Genomic DNA, 18,072 nt, shown 5'->3' on the forward strand with positions numbered 1-18,072 from the left:
AAGGTATTCCCTCAAGATTTATTTTCCTATGGTCTGCGACCGTAGCCTGGTTTTAAGTTTCTCAGTTAGTACCTGCAGCTATTCCACGAAATACCTAAATGTTGGTAAACAAATACGAAAAAGTAGGCTAATTAATAAGTGTGTATATGAGCCATGTGGGTAGTCAAATGAAAAGCAGAGTTATAGTAGTACAGATGGAACTAGGTAACATTACTGCCACCATATACCTTTGGTGAAGCCAGTCATTTGCATGTGCTGCAGTGCGATCCACACCAATGCCCCCATTTGTGGACTGTGGGCTGCTCATTTGCTGGTAACATGGTTAATACCATATATGCAAAAGCCTATAGTTTACTGATCTGTAAGATCACATTACAGTGGTAATTATTGAATAATAGACCACTGTTGTTCAAGGGAACCTTCTAAGACTGAGAAACAAGGTGGTCATTAAAACAAATTACGCTAAAAGTTAATTGTGCAGGTATGGAGAACAGACAGCTGTTGCTAACTAGATTAGAGAATCCTGGACTGTAGTTATCACTCCCGGGGAGGAAAGTGTTACAATTTGAACTAAGACGAGACTGATTTTACAGCTGGAGATATTGGTTCGGAAAGTTAAGTCTGAACACAAATAATTCATAATTTGAACAGTGTTGAAGGTCAGATAGTGACAAAGTGGAATGTGTTAGGCAGTCTTTGCTAATGATGTAGGGATCATGAGTGTGCCTAGTATTATACATCTGCAAAGCGTCCCTTGCAATGGGGAAGTTGTGCAGTTGCTAACACTCATTCACAGGTAGCGCAGGTGATTGGTAAGCACATCTTCATGCTAAGGATACCAGAAAGTCAAGACATTTATACCTGCAGAGCTGCATAATAGGAATGTAGGGAAAAATCTTGTATTGGATAAAGTGTTTGCAAAGGTCCCACTACTATGGTTCTGAAACACTGGGATTACTTGGCAGAAGGACTCCACAAGCTGTCAGATTCGTCCTATAAACCCTGCCACAGTGACCCTATTCCAGAAATCCAGAAGGATCTCCAGTCTGTCATCAAACCTGTAGGACCATCCCAGAACTTCTCCCCTGAATCTAACTTTTTCCTCACACCTACCACTCCCCACTCTACAAACTTCTATATATGAAGTCCATAAATCCAACTGCTCAGGATGCTCTGTTGTGGATGGTTACTGTGTCCTCACTGAGAGAATCTCTGCTCTTGTAGACCAACACTCAGTGTCTTACTCATAGCCTGCCCTCCCATCTAAAACCTCCTTCCAGGTCAACTTGACCAACTGTATCCTCGACCATAATTACTTCACCTTTGAAAGCATCACCTAAAAATAAATTCATGGTGCGGTAATGGGGCACCCACATTGCACCATCCTGTGCCAGCCTATTCAAGGGTGATCTAGAGGAATCCTTCCTAACTTCCACGAATCCACATCCCTCACATGGTTCAGGATCATTGATGATCTGGACTGGGGGTGAAGACATCTTGGCCACATTCCTACAGATCCCCAACACCTTCTCCCCTTTTCATGTCACCTGGTCCTCATCAACCCAACAAGCCACCTTCGTCAGTGTTGACCGCCACCTCAAAGATTGGTACATCAGTACCTCCATCCATATGAAACTTACGGACATCAGTACCTCCACTTAAACAGCTGTCAACCATTCCACACCAAGAAGTCCCTTTCATATGGCCTAGCCACATGTGGCAGTTACATCTAGTGATCAGCAATTCCTCTCCAAATATACCAAGGGTCTCACAGATCAAAGTTACCCTCCCAACCTTTTACAGAAACAATCTCCCATGCTTTATTTGTACAGTCATCCACCACCTTCCAAAGTTCCACTGTCGGCCACAAAGGACCATTCCCCTCTGACTCAGTACCACCCACAACTGGAGCAACTGAACTGCATTCTTTGCCAGGATTTTGACTACCTTTTGTCATGCCCTGAAATAAGAAATGTCCAGATACAGACTCACCATCTGTCCTTGCACCTTTACTTGTGCTAGTACCTCATCTCTTACCTTCCAAACTTCACAGAAACTGTCACCTTTCTTCCTTGCATCTTCCCCAATACAGTCACACTTGCCACCTGTTGTGACCAAAGAAAGTTAATGGGGCTTACAGTTCTTACTGGGAACTGGGACGGATGATCGCACGTGTCCAATTGTCTCGCTGGTTTATCCTCCCACTGCCTCTGTAGTTCAGGGATCTTCCATGACCAAGGTTTGCTCTGCTCCATGACTGAGGGTAGTTAATACCCAAATGTCAAATTTTTGTACGATTAAAGTAAGGAGCACAACATATGTCGACACTGTGACTTGTCTGCAATTTGTGTCATTAGTAATTTGTGACACAGATCACTATTGTGCGAAGGTGTGGAGACGAATTGCCAGCTTCCTCTCACAATATCACTAAATGGACTGCTTTATGAGGACTATGACACTACTGTGACTTTACTGCTAGTTTGTGGATTGATACCATCAATAAATATATCCAGTGCTGAGACAGCATTAAATGCCCTTCCCTTCCTGAATTAAAAGTACCACGCACAATCATTCACACTGTCAGCAAATGCCTCAGTCATCTCCTCGCCTTTACCAGAGTGTGGACACCTTATCATAATAACTATTAATTCTTCTTTTATCAGAGTATTATTCTGCTAACCCCTGTGTCATGGATTCAGATCTTTTTGTTCTTCATTGTGTAGACTGATTCGATGCGAGTGCTTGTGCAACCATGTAACTTCAAACATGCCACTTTCAACACAAAATTGTCTGCTTGCAAGCATGTGTGACCAACATTATTTGCAAGAAAATCAGTGCCTTTACAGTAGATCTCTTCATGATAGAAGGGGTGAAGGTAACTGCCGGAAAACTGCTAACAATAGTGAATTGTGAGGCTTCAGCTTCTCTACACCCCTCAAGGGTGGCCTGTGTGAATGTTCTGCCTCAATGTGCAGCTTGTACAGCTGCCTGCATGCCCTGATGGGATCATCGCTACTGCTTTCAGCAGGGCCTTCCTGCTGGATGCATATGAGGCATAGTTACAAGCAAAGGGACCCAAAACTTTATGGCTAATAGTAAAATGAAAAAAAGATGAGGATCAGTGCCTTTAAATGAAAAGCTATCTCTTCTTCTGTGTTATTATGCTTGAGAGACCATGTGCTGGCAGGTCGGCGACAAGAGGCAAAATGGTGAAGACTAGCAACGCAGTATGTGCGGTGCTTTCAGACAGAGGTGTGACAAAGCGGAGAACCCGTAATCCTAGAGTAGATGGTGGCACAGCAACAACTAAGATGGAGACTGCAATGTCAAGGTAGTGACTACCCTAGTGTCAATCCCCCCAGGGGGTCCACAACTCTTTTGTGGATACGTGCGTGGCGAGCACGGGGCCCCGAGCTATTGCAGCCTTCTTTCTCTCCAGGGCTGCATTTCCTTTCCGTTCCCCTCCTTGCTCCTTTCCCCTCGCCCTCTCCTCTCCCTCTCTTGGTGTCCTTGCTTATGTTGGCCCCCGCTATCCTCCTGGTTCTGTTGGTTTTCCAATTCGGCTTTGTTGCATAATCATCTCCTCCTTTTGGCATTCCTTGGCCCCCCTCTGGGGTTTGACCTCCATTACAAAATTTCTCCTCCGTAGTGTGAGCCATTTGGGGAAGAGCACCTTACCTAGTGTCTCCGACGTGCGCCCTCCTAGTGCATTCCACCTTTTCTTTCACGTTGTTGTCTGATACTAGGGTGCATAGCCAGCACGGTAGCCAGCCCGCGTGGTGGGGTCGCTATGTACCCTTTTGGTTGAGCCCCCTGAACACACAGGGATCATACTTCTGATACCTGAGCTGTGACCTCCTCATGCATGCCTTGGAGTGGTTGCTCATCATCCTGGAGCATCGGAACTCCCGGCAATGGCCGCCGTGCCAGACGGCCCTTGCTGTGGCTGGGTGGCGCCCGTGAGGAGCGCCCTTGATCGGAGTGGGTGGTATCAGGACGGACGCTATGCAAATGAAACGCATATGGGTCCAGAACTCTGGCCGTTCTTCTGCGGCTGTCTCTCTGCGTGGAACTGATTCCTCAAGTGCTGCTTCTCTTGCCCCTTCGGCCTTTCCTTCCATGGCTACCCCCTGGGAAGAGGGTCAGGCCCGTCGGCTAGGGGCAAAACCTTTCCCCCGTTATCTAGTTTGCACCAGGACTGATGGAGATACTTTCATCAATACCAAACCTTTATTCATTGTGGAACACATTGAAGACAAGTTTGGCGAAGTGGACTCCCTGAGCAAGATGCGGTCGGGTTCGTTGCTGATAAAAACTGCTTCAGCTGCCCAATCTGCGGCCCTTCGTGCCTGTACCCATCTAGGCACAATTCCTGTGTCTGTTACCCCCCACCAGTCTCTAAATATTGTACAAGGTGTGATTTTTCACAGGGACCTCATCCTTCAAACTGATGAGGAACTTTGGGACAATCTCGGACGGCGGGGTGTTCACTTTGTTCGGCGTGTTCAGAAGGGTCCTAAAGACAATCGTATTGATACTGGTGCCTTTATCCTGGCCTTTGAAGGGGATACCCTCCCTGAGAAAGTAAAGATTATGGTTTATCGACGTGATGTGAAGCCGTACATCCCACCTCCTATGAGGTGATTTAAGTGCTTGCGTTTTGGACACATGACTTCCCGCTGTTCGCAGGCCCCTCTCTGTGGTGACAGTGGACGTCCACTCCATGAGGGGACTCCCTGTGTTCCCCCTCCTGCATGTGTAAATCGTCATGGTAGTCATTCTCCACGTTCACCAGATTGCCCAGTATATAAGAAGGAAAAAAAGATACAGGAGTATAAGTCCCTCGATCGTTTAACCTACAGAGGCCCGTATGAAATATACATGACTTCACCCTGTGTCCATGACATCTAGTTATTCCTTGGTTACATCTACACCCCTTCCTCCCCCTTCCTTACCCCCATCCCGGACCCTTCTCCTCCCCCCCTCCCATGCGGCTCCCACGCCTTCTCCTCTGGGCGCTGCTCCCCCTCCCCAACCAGAGAAGTGTCCCACTCCTTTGGTGTCTGCCGGTCAAGGACGCCTCTCCTGGGATCCCCCTTCCCGGCACCTTCCAGGCCAAAGGTCTGCCGCCGCGGACTGTCTGCCCCCAGGTCGCCCGGTCTCTTTCTGTTCCTGATCTTGCTGCAGCTGGCTCCTTTATGCCACACAGCCCTCCTCGATCTCAGCCTGAAAAGAAGAAGAAACATAAGTCCCGGGACAAAGAGCCTCTGGTGTCACAGGAGGTCCCTTCCCCGACTTCACAACCTGATTCTGACCTGTCGTTCATGGATGTCGCCCCTTCCTTGTCGGTGACAGGTGGGGACCTGGTGGTATGACTGGATTTAGCGTGTTCAGCCCCCATTTAAACCATCGTTCTGTGATTCTCCAATGGAATTGTAATGGATACTATCGTCGCCTTCTGGAATTGAAATCCCTTATTTTGTCCTACTCTGCAGCTTGTGTGGTTCTCCAGGAATCTCATTTTACTGATGCTCACTCACCAACCCTCCGTGGGTTCCATGTTTTCTGTCGAAATGGGGTCGGACCCCTGCGGGCTTCTGGTGGCGTTTGTACGTTGGTCCGTACAGATATTGCTAGCACGTGGATTCCTCTTGAAACTACATTGGAAGCGGTTGCTGTTAGGGTCCACTTAGACTCTGCGGTCACAGTTTGCAATCTTTATCTCCCTCCTGACAGGACTCTTACACCTGCTGCCTTAACTGCCCTTCTTCAGCAACTTCCTCCTCCCTTCCTCCTCCTTGGGGATTTTAATGCTCATCATCCTTTGTGGGGCAGTGCCTTTCCATCTAGACGAGGTCTTCTTATAGACCAATTTATTGCAGACCACGACCTGTGCCTTCTTAATGATGGCTCCCCTACTCATTTCAGTGCTGGTCATGGTACCTTTTCTGCCATTGATCTTTCTCTTGCTTCTCCCTCTCTCCTCCCTTCATTACACTGGTCGCCACATGACGACCTTTGTGATAGTGACCATTTCCCGTTGATTATCACGCTCCCTTCCCGCTCCCCGATGGAGAGGTTACCTCGTTGGTCTTTCCACCGCGCCGATTGGCCTCTATATACTGCACAGGTCGAGTTTTCTCCCTCTTTGTCGGGTTGTATTGATGACGTCCTACGTGACGTGTCTGACGCGATTGTTCGCGCTGCTAACCTTGCTGTTCCGCGCTCATCTGGACAATTTCGTCGTCGGCAAGTCCCGTGGTGGAGTACGGCCATTGCCATTGCCATCCGTGATCGCCGTCGAGCTTTGCAACACTTTAAGAGGCACCCATCTGTAGCCAGCCTTTCTACCTTTAAGCGCCTTCGCGCTAAAGCCCGTTATTTAATCAAACAGAGCAAGCGGATATGTTGGGAACGATTCGTTTCTTCCCTTGGTTCTACTGTCCCTCTGTCACGGGTATGGGCTACACTTCGCTCTCTCCAAGGTTGCCATCGGCAGTCCACCCTCCCAGGCCTTCACCTCCCAGATGGCATTTGTACGGACCCATTAGTTCTCGCAGAACATCTTGCGACCCATTTTGCAGTGGCATCAGCGTCGGCCTCCTATCCAGCTGCTTTCCTTCACCAAAAACAGCGGGCTGAAGCTTCCACCTTATGTTTCACCCCTTGTGAGTCAGAATCTTACAACGAACCTTTTACTGAATGGGAATTTCTTTCTGCTCTATCTTCTTCTCATGGTATGACCCCTGGCCCAGATTCCATTCATAACCAACTGCTTCAACATCTCAGTGCTCCACAACGGCAACATCTCCTTCGGATGTTTAACCGTATCTGGCTCCAGGGTGACTTCCCTTCTCAGTGGAGGGATAGCATTGTGGTTCCTGTCCTTAAGCCTGGTAAGAACCCCCTATCTGTTGACAGCTATCGGCCAATTAGTTTGACCAATGTTGGTTGTAAGTTACTTGAACGGATGGTAGCCCGTCGGCTCAATTGGGTCCTCGAATCTCTGGATCTATTGTCCCCTTACCAGTGTGGCTTTCGAGAGGGACGGTCTCCAATCAATCATTTACTTCGCTTGGAATCCGCAGTTCGGCAGGCTTTTTCCCAGCGCCGCCATTTGGTTGCAGTGTTTTTTGACCTTCGCCTGGCCTATGACAAGGCTTGGCGCCATCACATCTTACTTACCCTTCATCAGTGGGGTCTTCGGGGCCCACTCCCAATTTTTATCCGCCAGTTCCTGATCCATCGGCCATTCAGAGTTCGAGTTGGTACTGCTTTTAGTTCTCCACGGACCCAGGAGACGGGCATCCCACAGGGTTCTGTCTGGAGTGTCCTTCTTTTCCTCATTGCTATCGATGGACTTGTGGCCTCTGTCGGTCCCTTGGTCGCTCCTGCCCTGTATGTGGATGATTTCTGCATTTGGGTTAGTTCCTCCTCGATGGCATCTGCAGAACGGCAGCTCCAGGTAGCTATACGGCTTGCCTCTGCATGGACCCTCTCACACACGTTTCAATTCTCTCCTTTAAAATCGCGGGTGGTCCACTTCTGTCACCGTACTACGATCCACCCTGATCCAGAGCTCTATCTCGCTGCACAATGATTGCCTGTGGTCCCACAGTTTTGTTTCCTGGGTCTTCTTTTCGACAACAAGCTCACTTGGCTGCCCCATATCAGACTTCTGAAGGTAGGATGTTTCCGTAAACTGAATGTCTTTTGCTTCCTTGCCCACTCCTCTTGGGGTGCGGACCGTTCCCTCCTTCTCCGTCTTTATCGTGCTGTAGTTCTGTCTCGCTTGGACTATGGTTGTCAAGTTTATGGTTCAGCTGCTCCTTCCACACTGCACGTGCTGGATCCAGTCCACCATCGTGGTATCCGTTTGGCCACCGGTGCCTTCCCTACTAGCCCTGTTGATAGTCTCCTGGTTGAAGCTGGGATCCCCCCCCCCCCCCCCCCTTTCTGATTTTCAGCTTCCTTCTTTGTCCTGTCTTCCTCGCTCCCTCCCCTCCACCCCTCCTTGGTTAGTTCCTCGGCCTCGAATTCGGATGGATCTCCACCGAGGTCCGAAAGATTCCATCCCCCCGGTGGTGGTCCGTTCCTTTTTCCGCCAAATTTTATGGGAGTTTCGGGATGCTGTTGTTTTTTACACTGATGGCTCGAAATCTGCTGATCGTGTTGGGTATGCCTTCACGTCCTCTGTTGGAACGGAAAATCATCTGCTGCCACTTACCTGTGGGCTGTTTACTGCAGAATTGATGGCAATTTCCCAGGCCCTTACCTTTATTAAACAGTCCCAACACAACCGCGTTTTGTTAGGTACGGACTCAATGAGTGCCCTTCTTGCTATTGACCGGTGTTTTTCGCGCCATCCTTTGGTCTCTGCCATCCATGACCATCTCGCTGATATTCACCGTGCTGCTTGTTCCATTGACTTCCTTTGGGTCCCTGGCCATGTGGGTATCCCGAGTAATGAGCTCGCTGATCGTTTGGCTGGGGGAGCAGTCACTTACCCCCCCCCCCCCCCCCCCCCCCCCCGTTTTCTGTAACCCCTCCTGCAGCGGATTTACGGCTTCACATCAAATCCCACTTCGCACAGTCATGGGCCAATTCTTGGGAGGCTACTCCCCTGTCTAATAAACTTCGTGCAATTAAGGTGACACCAGGCCTGTGGCGTTCTTCCTTTCGCCTCTCCCGAAAGGACTCGGCCACAATGTGTCGTCTCCGCATTGGGCATACCAGGCTGACCCATGGTTTTCTTTTGCGTGATGAGCCACCCCCACTTCGTGGTTGTGGAGCCTTCCAGTCAGTAGCCCACATTTTGGTTGAATGCCCCCTTCTTTTGGCTCTGCGTGCTAAGTACAGACTCCCGCACACTTTACCTTTGATGTTGGCTGACCTTTCCCGGTTGGTCTCTCTGGTTCTCGGTTTCCTCCGGGAGAGTGGTTTTTATTCTCAGTTTTAAGGTTTTTAATCTCTCTCTGGTGTTGGGGCAGGGCGGTGAGTGAGTGTTTGGGTGTCTCCCACTGTAAGCCGTGTTTGGAGATTCCCGATTCACCTCCCTGACCGAGATCCTCTTTTCTTCCCCTTTTACTCTGTTTTTACCTTTTTTTTAAGGGTTGGTTAGCCTCCTTTTCCCATACATATTTCTACATTCTAGCGGTTGCACCTTTTAAGTCACAGGTGGTCTTGCCTATGCTGCTTCAGCATAGCGTTGGGTTTGTTCTCTTGCTGACTTCCCTCATTTTGTTTTTTACCAATGACAACATGACTGCCCTTTTACGTTTTTGCCTTTTTCCGTTTTATTGTTCTGACTTTCCTGAGATGTTCCATTAGCGGAATGGAGCATATTTGAAACAAGGGACTGATGACCATGCTGTTTGCTCCCTTAAACATCAAACGACCAACCATCCTAGTGTCAATGTTCAGCTCATCACTGGAATGAGAGCAGCAGGAAGTGGCAGCAGCAAGGACAGGCTTCACTTCTATGGTATTACATATGGATAGTAGAAATATGACTAGAAACTGTGGGAACAAATATTGTTGGTTGATTAATTGGTAATGAAGTGTTTTGCTGCCTTCTCACTTGTAGTAGAGTTGATTTGTGTCTGATGTGTATTTGATGCTTTAAATAGTGTGAGATAAAATAAATCAAAACAAATGCTTGAAAAAAAGCTGCACCATTTGTGTGATACTGTACAAAGCTTATTTTGGCTGTGTTATGACATTATTGTTGCAAAGATTTTAAACATTAAAAAGCAGACTTCTTTTTAATTGAATGAAAAGTGATCATTTAACTCCACAGAGTATAAATCATTAAAAGAATAATCCCTTGAGTTTAATGATGAATCCATGAATGTCAATCTGTGGTCTCATTATATGTAAAACTTTTGATTTAGTTGGTTGTCGTACATGTTCTTCAGTTTAAGTGCTTCCATGGGTATCTTGTGTTTCAATCATAAGAGATAAAATCTTTGAAATTCTTAAGTGACTGATCTGTGATCAACTGTGAAAATTAAATTTTGAAAACTCAGTATTTTAGAGTATTGAAAGCTGTCACCTTAAAAATACAAGCTTCATCTCTAGTGATAGGTATTAATGCAGTAGTTGAGAATATGTTTGTGTGCACCTAATTATTTTTGTAAGCTAGCCATTGTTTAGCATTATTTTTCTGTTTTGTGAGAGATGGGCTATGTTGCTTTTCTTTGCCTCTTGTCCTCCTTTCTCTCCTTTAAAAAAAGGATGTAGAAAAAGTCAAGGGATATGTAAGCAAAAGAGAAGCAACAACTCTGAGACTTCATGTGCTCTACAGTAAACAAACATTCTGCTGTATATTACTAGAGTGATTCAAATGGAAACCTTAAAAGTGCTATTGGTAACAATGAAAAAAAAATTTACATGTCATTTTTGACACAGACTCCCTGACATTGAAAGAACATTTTCCACCTTTTTGGAAGTGCATAGATACCGTGATGAAAGAATTCATCTGGTCACATGTGTAGCCTGTTGCGCACCATGGTTTTCACATCTTTGCCACTTCTGAAATGCCTGCTTCCCATTGCTTCTTTGAGAGTACCAAACAGATGAATCTCTAGGAGCTAGGTCTGGCTAATGAGGATGATACGTGTCCTTCGCTAGTACAGCAAGTTGAAATGCTAATAAAACTAAGTGCTTCTCTCTTCTTTCCTTTCACTCTTAGTAAAAAAGGCAAAGAAACACACACACACACACACACACACACACACACACACACACACACACACACACACACACACTCTCTGAAGATCAAAAGAAACTGTGACACCTGTCTATCGTGTAGAGCCCCCATGAGCACACAGAAGTGCCACAACATGATGTGGCATGGACTTCACTAATGTTCGCAGTACTGCTGGAGGAATTGACACCATGAATCCTGCAGGGCTGTTCATAAATCCATAAGAGTATGAGGGGGTGGCAATCTCTTCTGAACAGCACGTTGCAAGGCATCCCATATATGCTCAATAATGTTCATGTCTGGGGAGTTTGGTGGCCAGCGGAAGAATTTAAAATCAGAAGAGTGTTCCTGGAGCCACTCCAGCAATTCTGGGCATGTGGGGTGTCGCATTGTCCTGCTGGAATTGCCCAAGTGTGTCAGAATGCACAGTGGACAGAAATAGTTGCAGGTGATCAGACAGGATCCTTCAGTACGTGTCACTTGTCAGCCATATCGAGATGTAGCAGGGTATCCATATCACTCAAACTGCACAGGCCCCACACCATTACAGAACCTCCGCCAGCTTAAACAGTCCCCTGCTGACATGCAGGGTCCATGGAGTAATGAGATTGCCTCCATACCTGTACATGTCCATCTGTTCGATACAGTTTGAAATGAGACTTGTCTGACCAGGCAACATGTTTCCAGTCATCAACAGTCCAATGTTGGTGTTGACGGGCCCAGGTGAGGCGTGAAGCTTTGTGTCCTGCAGTCAAAGGCAGCTCCGAAAGCCCATATTGATGATGTTGCATTGAATGTCTCACATGCTGACACCTTTTGATGGCCCAGCAATGAAATTTGCAGAAGAGTTACACTTCTGTCACTTCGAACGTTTCTCTTCAGTTGTCGTTGGTCCCGTTCGTGCAGGATCTTTTTCTGGAAACAGTGACGTCGCAGATTTGATTTTTTACTGGATTCCTGATATTCACGATACACTTGTTAAATGGTCATATGGGAAAATTCCCACTTCATTGCTACCTCAAAGATCCTGTACCCCATCGCTCGTATGCTGACTGTAACACCACATTCAAACTCACTTCAATCTTGATAACCTGCCACTGTAGCAGCAGTAACTGATCTAACAACTGCACCAGACAGTTATCTTATATAGGCATTGCTGACCACAGCACTGTGTTTTGCCAGTTTACATATCTCTGTATTTGAATACGCATGGCTATACCATTTCCTTTGGTACTTCAATGTAGATGTATAAATGTAAACATTTACTAACTTTCAATATCGGGACTGTTGTCCCATCCATTATTTTAACTATTAAATTATGCGTTTTAGCAGTAAAGACTTTAAAAAGTACTTTTCATAAATGCTCAAATTTTGGGCATTTAAAACTGCTTTGGGAATGTCCTGTCCACTGGGCATTTGCCCAGCCCACATAACTGTGGCACTGTTTCTTCTTTACCTTTTCATTTCTGTTTTGCTATGGTGGGCCCAAGTCTCATTGTCTGCAACAATTTTTGCCAGAAATCAATCACCTTCGACATGGAAACGGTGCAAAAGTTCTTAAGTCATTGGAACAACGGTATTTTATTTTGGCAATTAACTGACATGGCACCCATCTTGCCGACACATTATTGGAGTGCGATACTGTGTTAACAATATCCTGCTCTGTACCAGTACTAATCTTCAAACCTGTGGCTACTTTGTTCAGAGTTACTCATTTGTTCTCCTGTACATGTTCCTCCGCTACCACTATGTTCTCATCAGTGATTATGCAATGAGCCTTCCCTGAATCTTGAGGCATCCTCCACAAGTTATATTGCTTTTAAACTTCCTACTCCACTAATAAACTTCCTGCTATGACAAACACAATCACTGTACTGTGCTGTCATTGTGCTTGTTGTGGCTGCTTCTGCCTTTTCCTGCATTGCAGCACACTCTGCCACCTGTCGGTCACTTTCTGATCCTCAAGGAGCACTCCTGCCACCGACCAGCTCAGTCATACAACTTTTCAAATTTTCATGGAACTTTTTAAGATTTTTATTTGAATTACCCTCATAGTATTGTGCCCGAGTCAGTTAAATTAGTATAAAGGCTATTATTTCATAGAAAGCTGCTACTTTCTTAGCTAAGTTAAGTAGCTGCCATCTATCAGCTTAATATTTACAGGAATAGACTGGTATTTTATGAAGAAAATTGCTACAGGCACCTCTGATAAGATATTTGTTTACAGTATGAGGTAATCGTATAATATATGGTGGTAGTACCTAATAAATGTTTTTAATTTTCTATAAAATTGATACAAATTCCCAATTTTTTGCTATATTTTAGATGATCCTTCTGCATCACAGTACATAACCCCTCTGAACCCCTGGCAAGTACAGTTTTTTTTTTTTTTTTTTTTTTTTTAGTGTATGACTGTTGCCTGCTTCTGATGCCAGCAGGTTATTTTAGCTTGTTTGAAAATTCATGAGTGCCAGACATTTAATCCTGCAGCTGCCTGACTTACCACTAGTAGCAATAGAAACCAGAAAGTCATTTAAGTAAAACTGGTTTTAAAAGTGCTAAAGGGATGAGAAAAAAGTCTGACCATTCATGATATTCCCAGGTGGCCCTCAGCTGGACCTGGGCAGGTGTAGCCTGTACACAGGTTAACTGCCAAGTGACTCAATTGCACACACTCTGTGTGAATGCAAAACTTTTGGCCATCCTGCTCATATGCACTCGGCTGGTGCAGTGGGGTTGCATATGCTCTGCCCCAGCTGCGTGGGTACACGTGTCTGGCTGATAATCAACCAGGAAATTTCTAATCTTCAGCAATCACTTACTAATAGTAGACAAAGGAACTGAAGTCTGACATGATTCACATACATCTGCCATAGATACTCGTGAACAAAAAAATCTTTCATTAAATAATGTCAAGACTTCAGTCATATAGAAAGGTACTGATAAATTCATTGTACTGTAGCACAGGATCGAATTTATGATCCACTGGATAATGTTACTAGTAGGCTACCTCAATTTTCAGTATTATATTCATTGTTACAGACACTAAGAATTTATTCGTTACAAACTAGCTGTTGAGTTACAGAACGGATAGGTTATTAATAACAATTTATTTAACTGGTACTGTTTAAGGAATCAGTTTTAAACAAGTATGTATATACAGTAACTATACTTGTAAATTCATTGGTTTGCTCATACAGATCATGTTCAAATGAAAATTAGTATGTAGTGTTTTCAAGTATTCCGCATTTTTAACTCTGCCCAAGTGTTTTACAAATATTTAACTGAAAGTTTCTCTACTTTGACTACATCATATTGTCATTTGCAAGTACATCATCTGATTTGTATGTAAGACCCTAAGCACCTATGCCTAAAATAATCTGCATGCAAATGTAATATTAACTAACGATTTGATTTTTCTATGGCACACATTCAAGGTACGAGGCCATGAGTCGCATATATTACCGTGGAGCCAAAGCTGCTATTGTATGTTATGATATTACTAACCGTGCTTCATGGGATAGAGCCAAATTTTGGGTTAATGAATTGAGACGATTTGAAGAGGTAAGTGTTAATAAATGGCCACTGAACTCTATGCAACTAAAGCTAATCTGTTCTTTGTAGAAATGTTACAAAAGTAATTGATTTATAACATTAGACAGTATAATCCTTCTAGTTCGTTAGTTAAGTATAAGTGCACAGTGCAGATTCATGTGTGTTGAACAAATTGGTTAGAATAACATTTCATGACGAGATTGATCCATTACACTGACGCTTCTAAAAACTGAAACCCCATGAAACAACACGAGACTGAAATGAGCTTTATATTATGGATTTGATAGATTAGATCCATGGCCATAAATAATTATGACTTCAGAACTGTACACTATCTCTGGCTTAAGGAATTCAGCAGTTTGTGAAGCTCCACTACATGCAATCAGACCATAAACATTGTAGTATGGAATCTGAGGATGGGATGTGTTCTTGAAGAGTTCCATCCTAATTATTTCTCAGAAGTTAGCCAAGTAGGAACAATTTGACAGCTGCAAGACACTGAGGAACAATTTGACAACGAAGTGTATCAGAAATGTGTTTGATGAGCGAGATGTTGGTGTACACACAAACCAGGCAAGCAGCAGTAGTCGTGGTTCTTCAGAGATGCTTTGCACATGTCTTGTCACATATGGCCAGACATTTCCATTGTGAACTACCACATGTTTATAGTTGTAATTAAAGTGCACCCCTTCCTGGAGGTCTAGTGTAGGCTCTGATTATCATATGGCAGTGAAACTTGGTCAGGATTATGGTTCTTTTGGAAAACATGAAATTCTCAGGAACTTAGATTTTACTTGGAAAAATCAGGGAAATGTCACGGAATTAGAGTAATTTCATAAAATCTCGAGGAATTCTGCATTTTTAACCTAGCATTGAAATTGAGTTTTATAAAGCACAGATTTTAAAATACTTAATATTTCAAAGTGTGTTAATTATGAGAGTAATATTCCATATACATTGATTTTTAAAAACTGTGGTTTAACTACTGCTTATGGTTGGTATATAGCTCAGCTGAGAGTGACAGGGAATGAGAGTCATTGTGGTATGTGGCTGCCCACCCCCTAAAAAAATTTATCAAGAACTTCTTGACAGTATCTCCCACTTCATGGATGTACACAAAAAAATAGTTCCTATTTTAACCACCAGATGCAAATCTGGAACTGTATACTGTTTGTGTGGCACTAAAGGTCATTTGATGAGCCATAACAAGAACAGGATGGCTACAGATAAAAGACCACGAGTTGTTAGTGAAAAACTTTCATACAAAGGGCAGCAAGTATAGTGCTGCAATGAGAGTATCATCAGACTGAAAGTTCTGAGGAGAGGCCCAATATCATTAAATGATTTGATGATGATGATCAGCTTGTAGTGACATCCGAAAGAGAAAGGTGTCCTATCCCAGTGGAAGTTACTGAAGAAGTTGCTGTTGCTGTAACTAACTGACCGTGCAATAGATTTCTCAGGTAGTGCTAGTGCACATGCAGTGCCATAAGAATTGTCCATCCCGTGGTCAACTGTACGAAAAGTTTAGTGGTCTACAGCACACTGGTACCCATACCAGATGCAAATGGTGCAGCAGCGGAAACCTCATGATCCACAGCAATGTTCTGAATTTGCTCTTTGGTTTCTGACAGATTGAAGTTGATGAAATGTGAACAGGCAATATTCTGTGGAGTGTGTAATGGATCTGGGAGATGTTATTTTTTTACCGTATTTGTCGATACTGAATTGAAAATGTTTTCTTATATTTTTGTCAGAATTTATTATAATTTGTCTTATTATATGTTAATTTACTTCTGTTTTTGAGAGTAAAAGCATATTGATTACTATTAGAAAATGTATCGAAGAATAGCAAAGAAACTGATTGTGTAAAATATCTTTAACGTTGGAGTAGTCTTTGACTATAGTCAGTCCGAGTTGGAAACTAACTCTTGGTGTGTGTTGACGGAAGAACAATGTGAAGGTCGCAGTCATAAATAATTTTGAATTATGTTAACTATTATTTTTGTATTATCTGAAAAGAAGAAACTACATTGGAAGAAACTGTATTTGAAACACCAAAATGAGAGAAACACGCTGAACCACGTCATTTTCTGCAGCCGACAACGATGCTTTGTGGAATCATACTTAGACAACTGAAGCCAAGACTTATATTTGCTTGCAAACGTCTAATGGAAAAGGTACTGTCACGAAATATGGCAAATTTAAGTTTATAAAAAAAATAGTGACCATATTTTCAACTTGTGTAATAGCCGGGAAGCCATATTTCAAGTGACAAGACACATTTTGTACTAGAGGATGCAATGAATGCATAAAACTGCAAAATTTGGGGTACTGTTAAATTTTGTGTTGTGCACGAAGAACCACTGCATTCGTCATATGTGACAGTGTTGTGTGGATTCCCAAGCACCTACATTCTCGATTTGTTCCTCTTTGAAGAAGATACACCCACAGGGTCTGTCAGGGGTGTCATGATGCCCACACGTTATCAAGATACGATTCCTCCTTTGCAAGATCGCAACTGTGTGGGAACGGTTTTCATACAGGATGGAGCAATACCTCATGTCCCTCATCCAGTGGAAGATATGATCTGCTTAATGGAACCTTTCATGAACATATTATCCACAGAGGTTTTCCAGATGTGTGGCCTGCAGGATCATCTGACCTGAATCCATGTGACTTTTGGCTTTGGGATGTTTAAAAGAATGTGTTTACTCAGGATACCTTCAGTATCTACCTCATCTGAAGGCCAGTATAGGGGAACACATTGCTCAGATTCCATCGGAACTGCTGCAAGCAACTGTTGATCATGTCGTTTTACAGATGCAGCAACTCGATGTCTCTGGTGCTCGTATTGAACAAATTGGGTAAGCGATGGTTAACAATAGCATGAACATTATGCCGTTCTGATTTGTTTGACTTTTTCTGCCAATGTCCCGTTCCTAAACTATTACATATGGAAACATTTCTACACGTCTTTCTTGCGTGAACAATGCCAGATTTGCAACTGGTGGTCAAAATCGGAACTATTTTTTCCAGTATGAATTCATTCCGCATTAATTTATTAGTATACGTACCAAGTTTTTCTGTCATGTGATAATCAGTCCACACTGGACCTCTGTCAGTAGCAGCACTTTAATTATAACCAACCAGTACGGTATGTGAAAGTGACCGAAGGAGGTGCAGTGCATCCAGTTATATAAAATTCGCTGCAGTGGAGCTGGTTGTCCATGTGAGTTGTGATTGGAAAGTTTTAAGAATGGGCTTGTAATTATACAATGGTGGTACTTACATGCTACTGTGATACATCTCCTTCAAAATAGTCCCCTTCTGACTGAACACACGGACTCTAATGGTGATTCCACTTTTGGAAACATTCAAGGAAATTTTTTCCTGAAGTGTGATTGTCATGGTGTAATACCCAACTACTGTCTTTACAGAATGCAGGCCTTTTCTTCAGCACCAGTGCTCAAGGACACATTTGTAGTATTCCTGGTTAATTGTCTGTCCTCCATGGGTAAATTCATGATGCGTAATACCGGTAGAGTTGAAAAAAAATCACCAATATTGTCTTCACCTTTGACCAAATTTGCTGTGCTTTTTTCGGTCATGGTGAACCTGGAGCCTTCCACTGCGAAGACTGCATTTTGGTTTCAGGTTCATATCCATATCCCACAATTTGTCACCTGTAATTACCCTATTCAACAAATCTGGATCGTTTTTAGTCAGATTCATCAGATCTTGGCGCTCTTCAAAGTCGATATTGTCTCTGCTCACTTGACAACACTTCTGCAATGAATTTTGCGGAC

At 43.9% G+C, this 18,072-nt stretch overlaps 1 protein-coding gene across 2 annotated transcripts in view; it reads left to right on the forward strand.

Annotated features, from left to right (window-relative positions):
- The window catches only part of LOC124795764 (ras-related protein Rab-24-like), a 54,355-nt gene that overhangs the window by 7,036 nt on the left and 29,247 nt on the right, over window positions 1–18,072 (forward strand). For both annotated transcript variants that reach the window (XM_047259848.1, XM_047259849.1), the window contains exon 3: window positions 14,146–14,272. In XM_047259848.1, coding sequence (XP_047115804.1) covers window positions 14,146–14,272 — 127 coding nt within the window. The remainder of the gene's footprint in view (window positions 1–14,145; window positions 14,273–18,072) is intronic.

The sequence above is a fragment of the Schistocerca piceifrons genome, chromosome 4 (genome assembly GCF_021461385.2).
Source record: "Schistocerca piceifrons isolate TAMUIC-IGC-003096 chromosome 4, iqSchPice1.1, whole genome shotgun sequence".
Classification (NCBI taxonomy): domain Eukaryota; kingdom Metazoa; phylum Arthropoda; class Insecta; order Orthoptera; family Acrididae; genus Schistocerca; species Schistocerca piceifrons.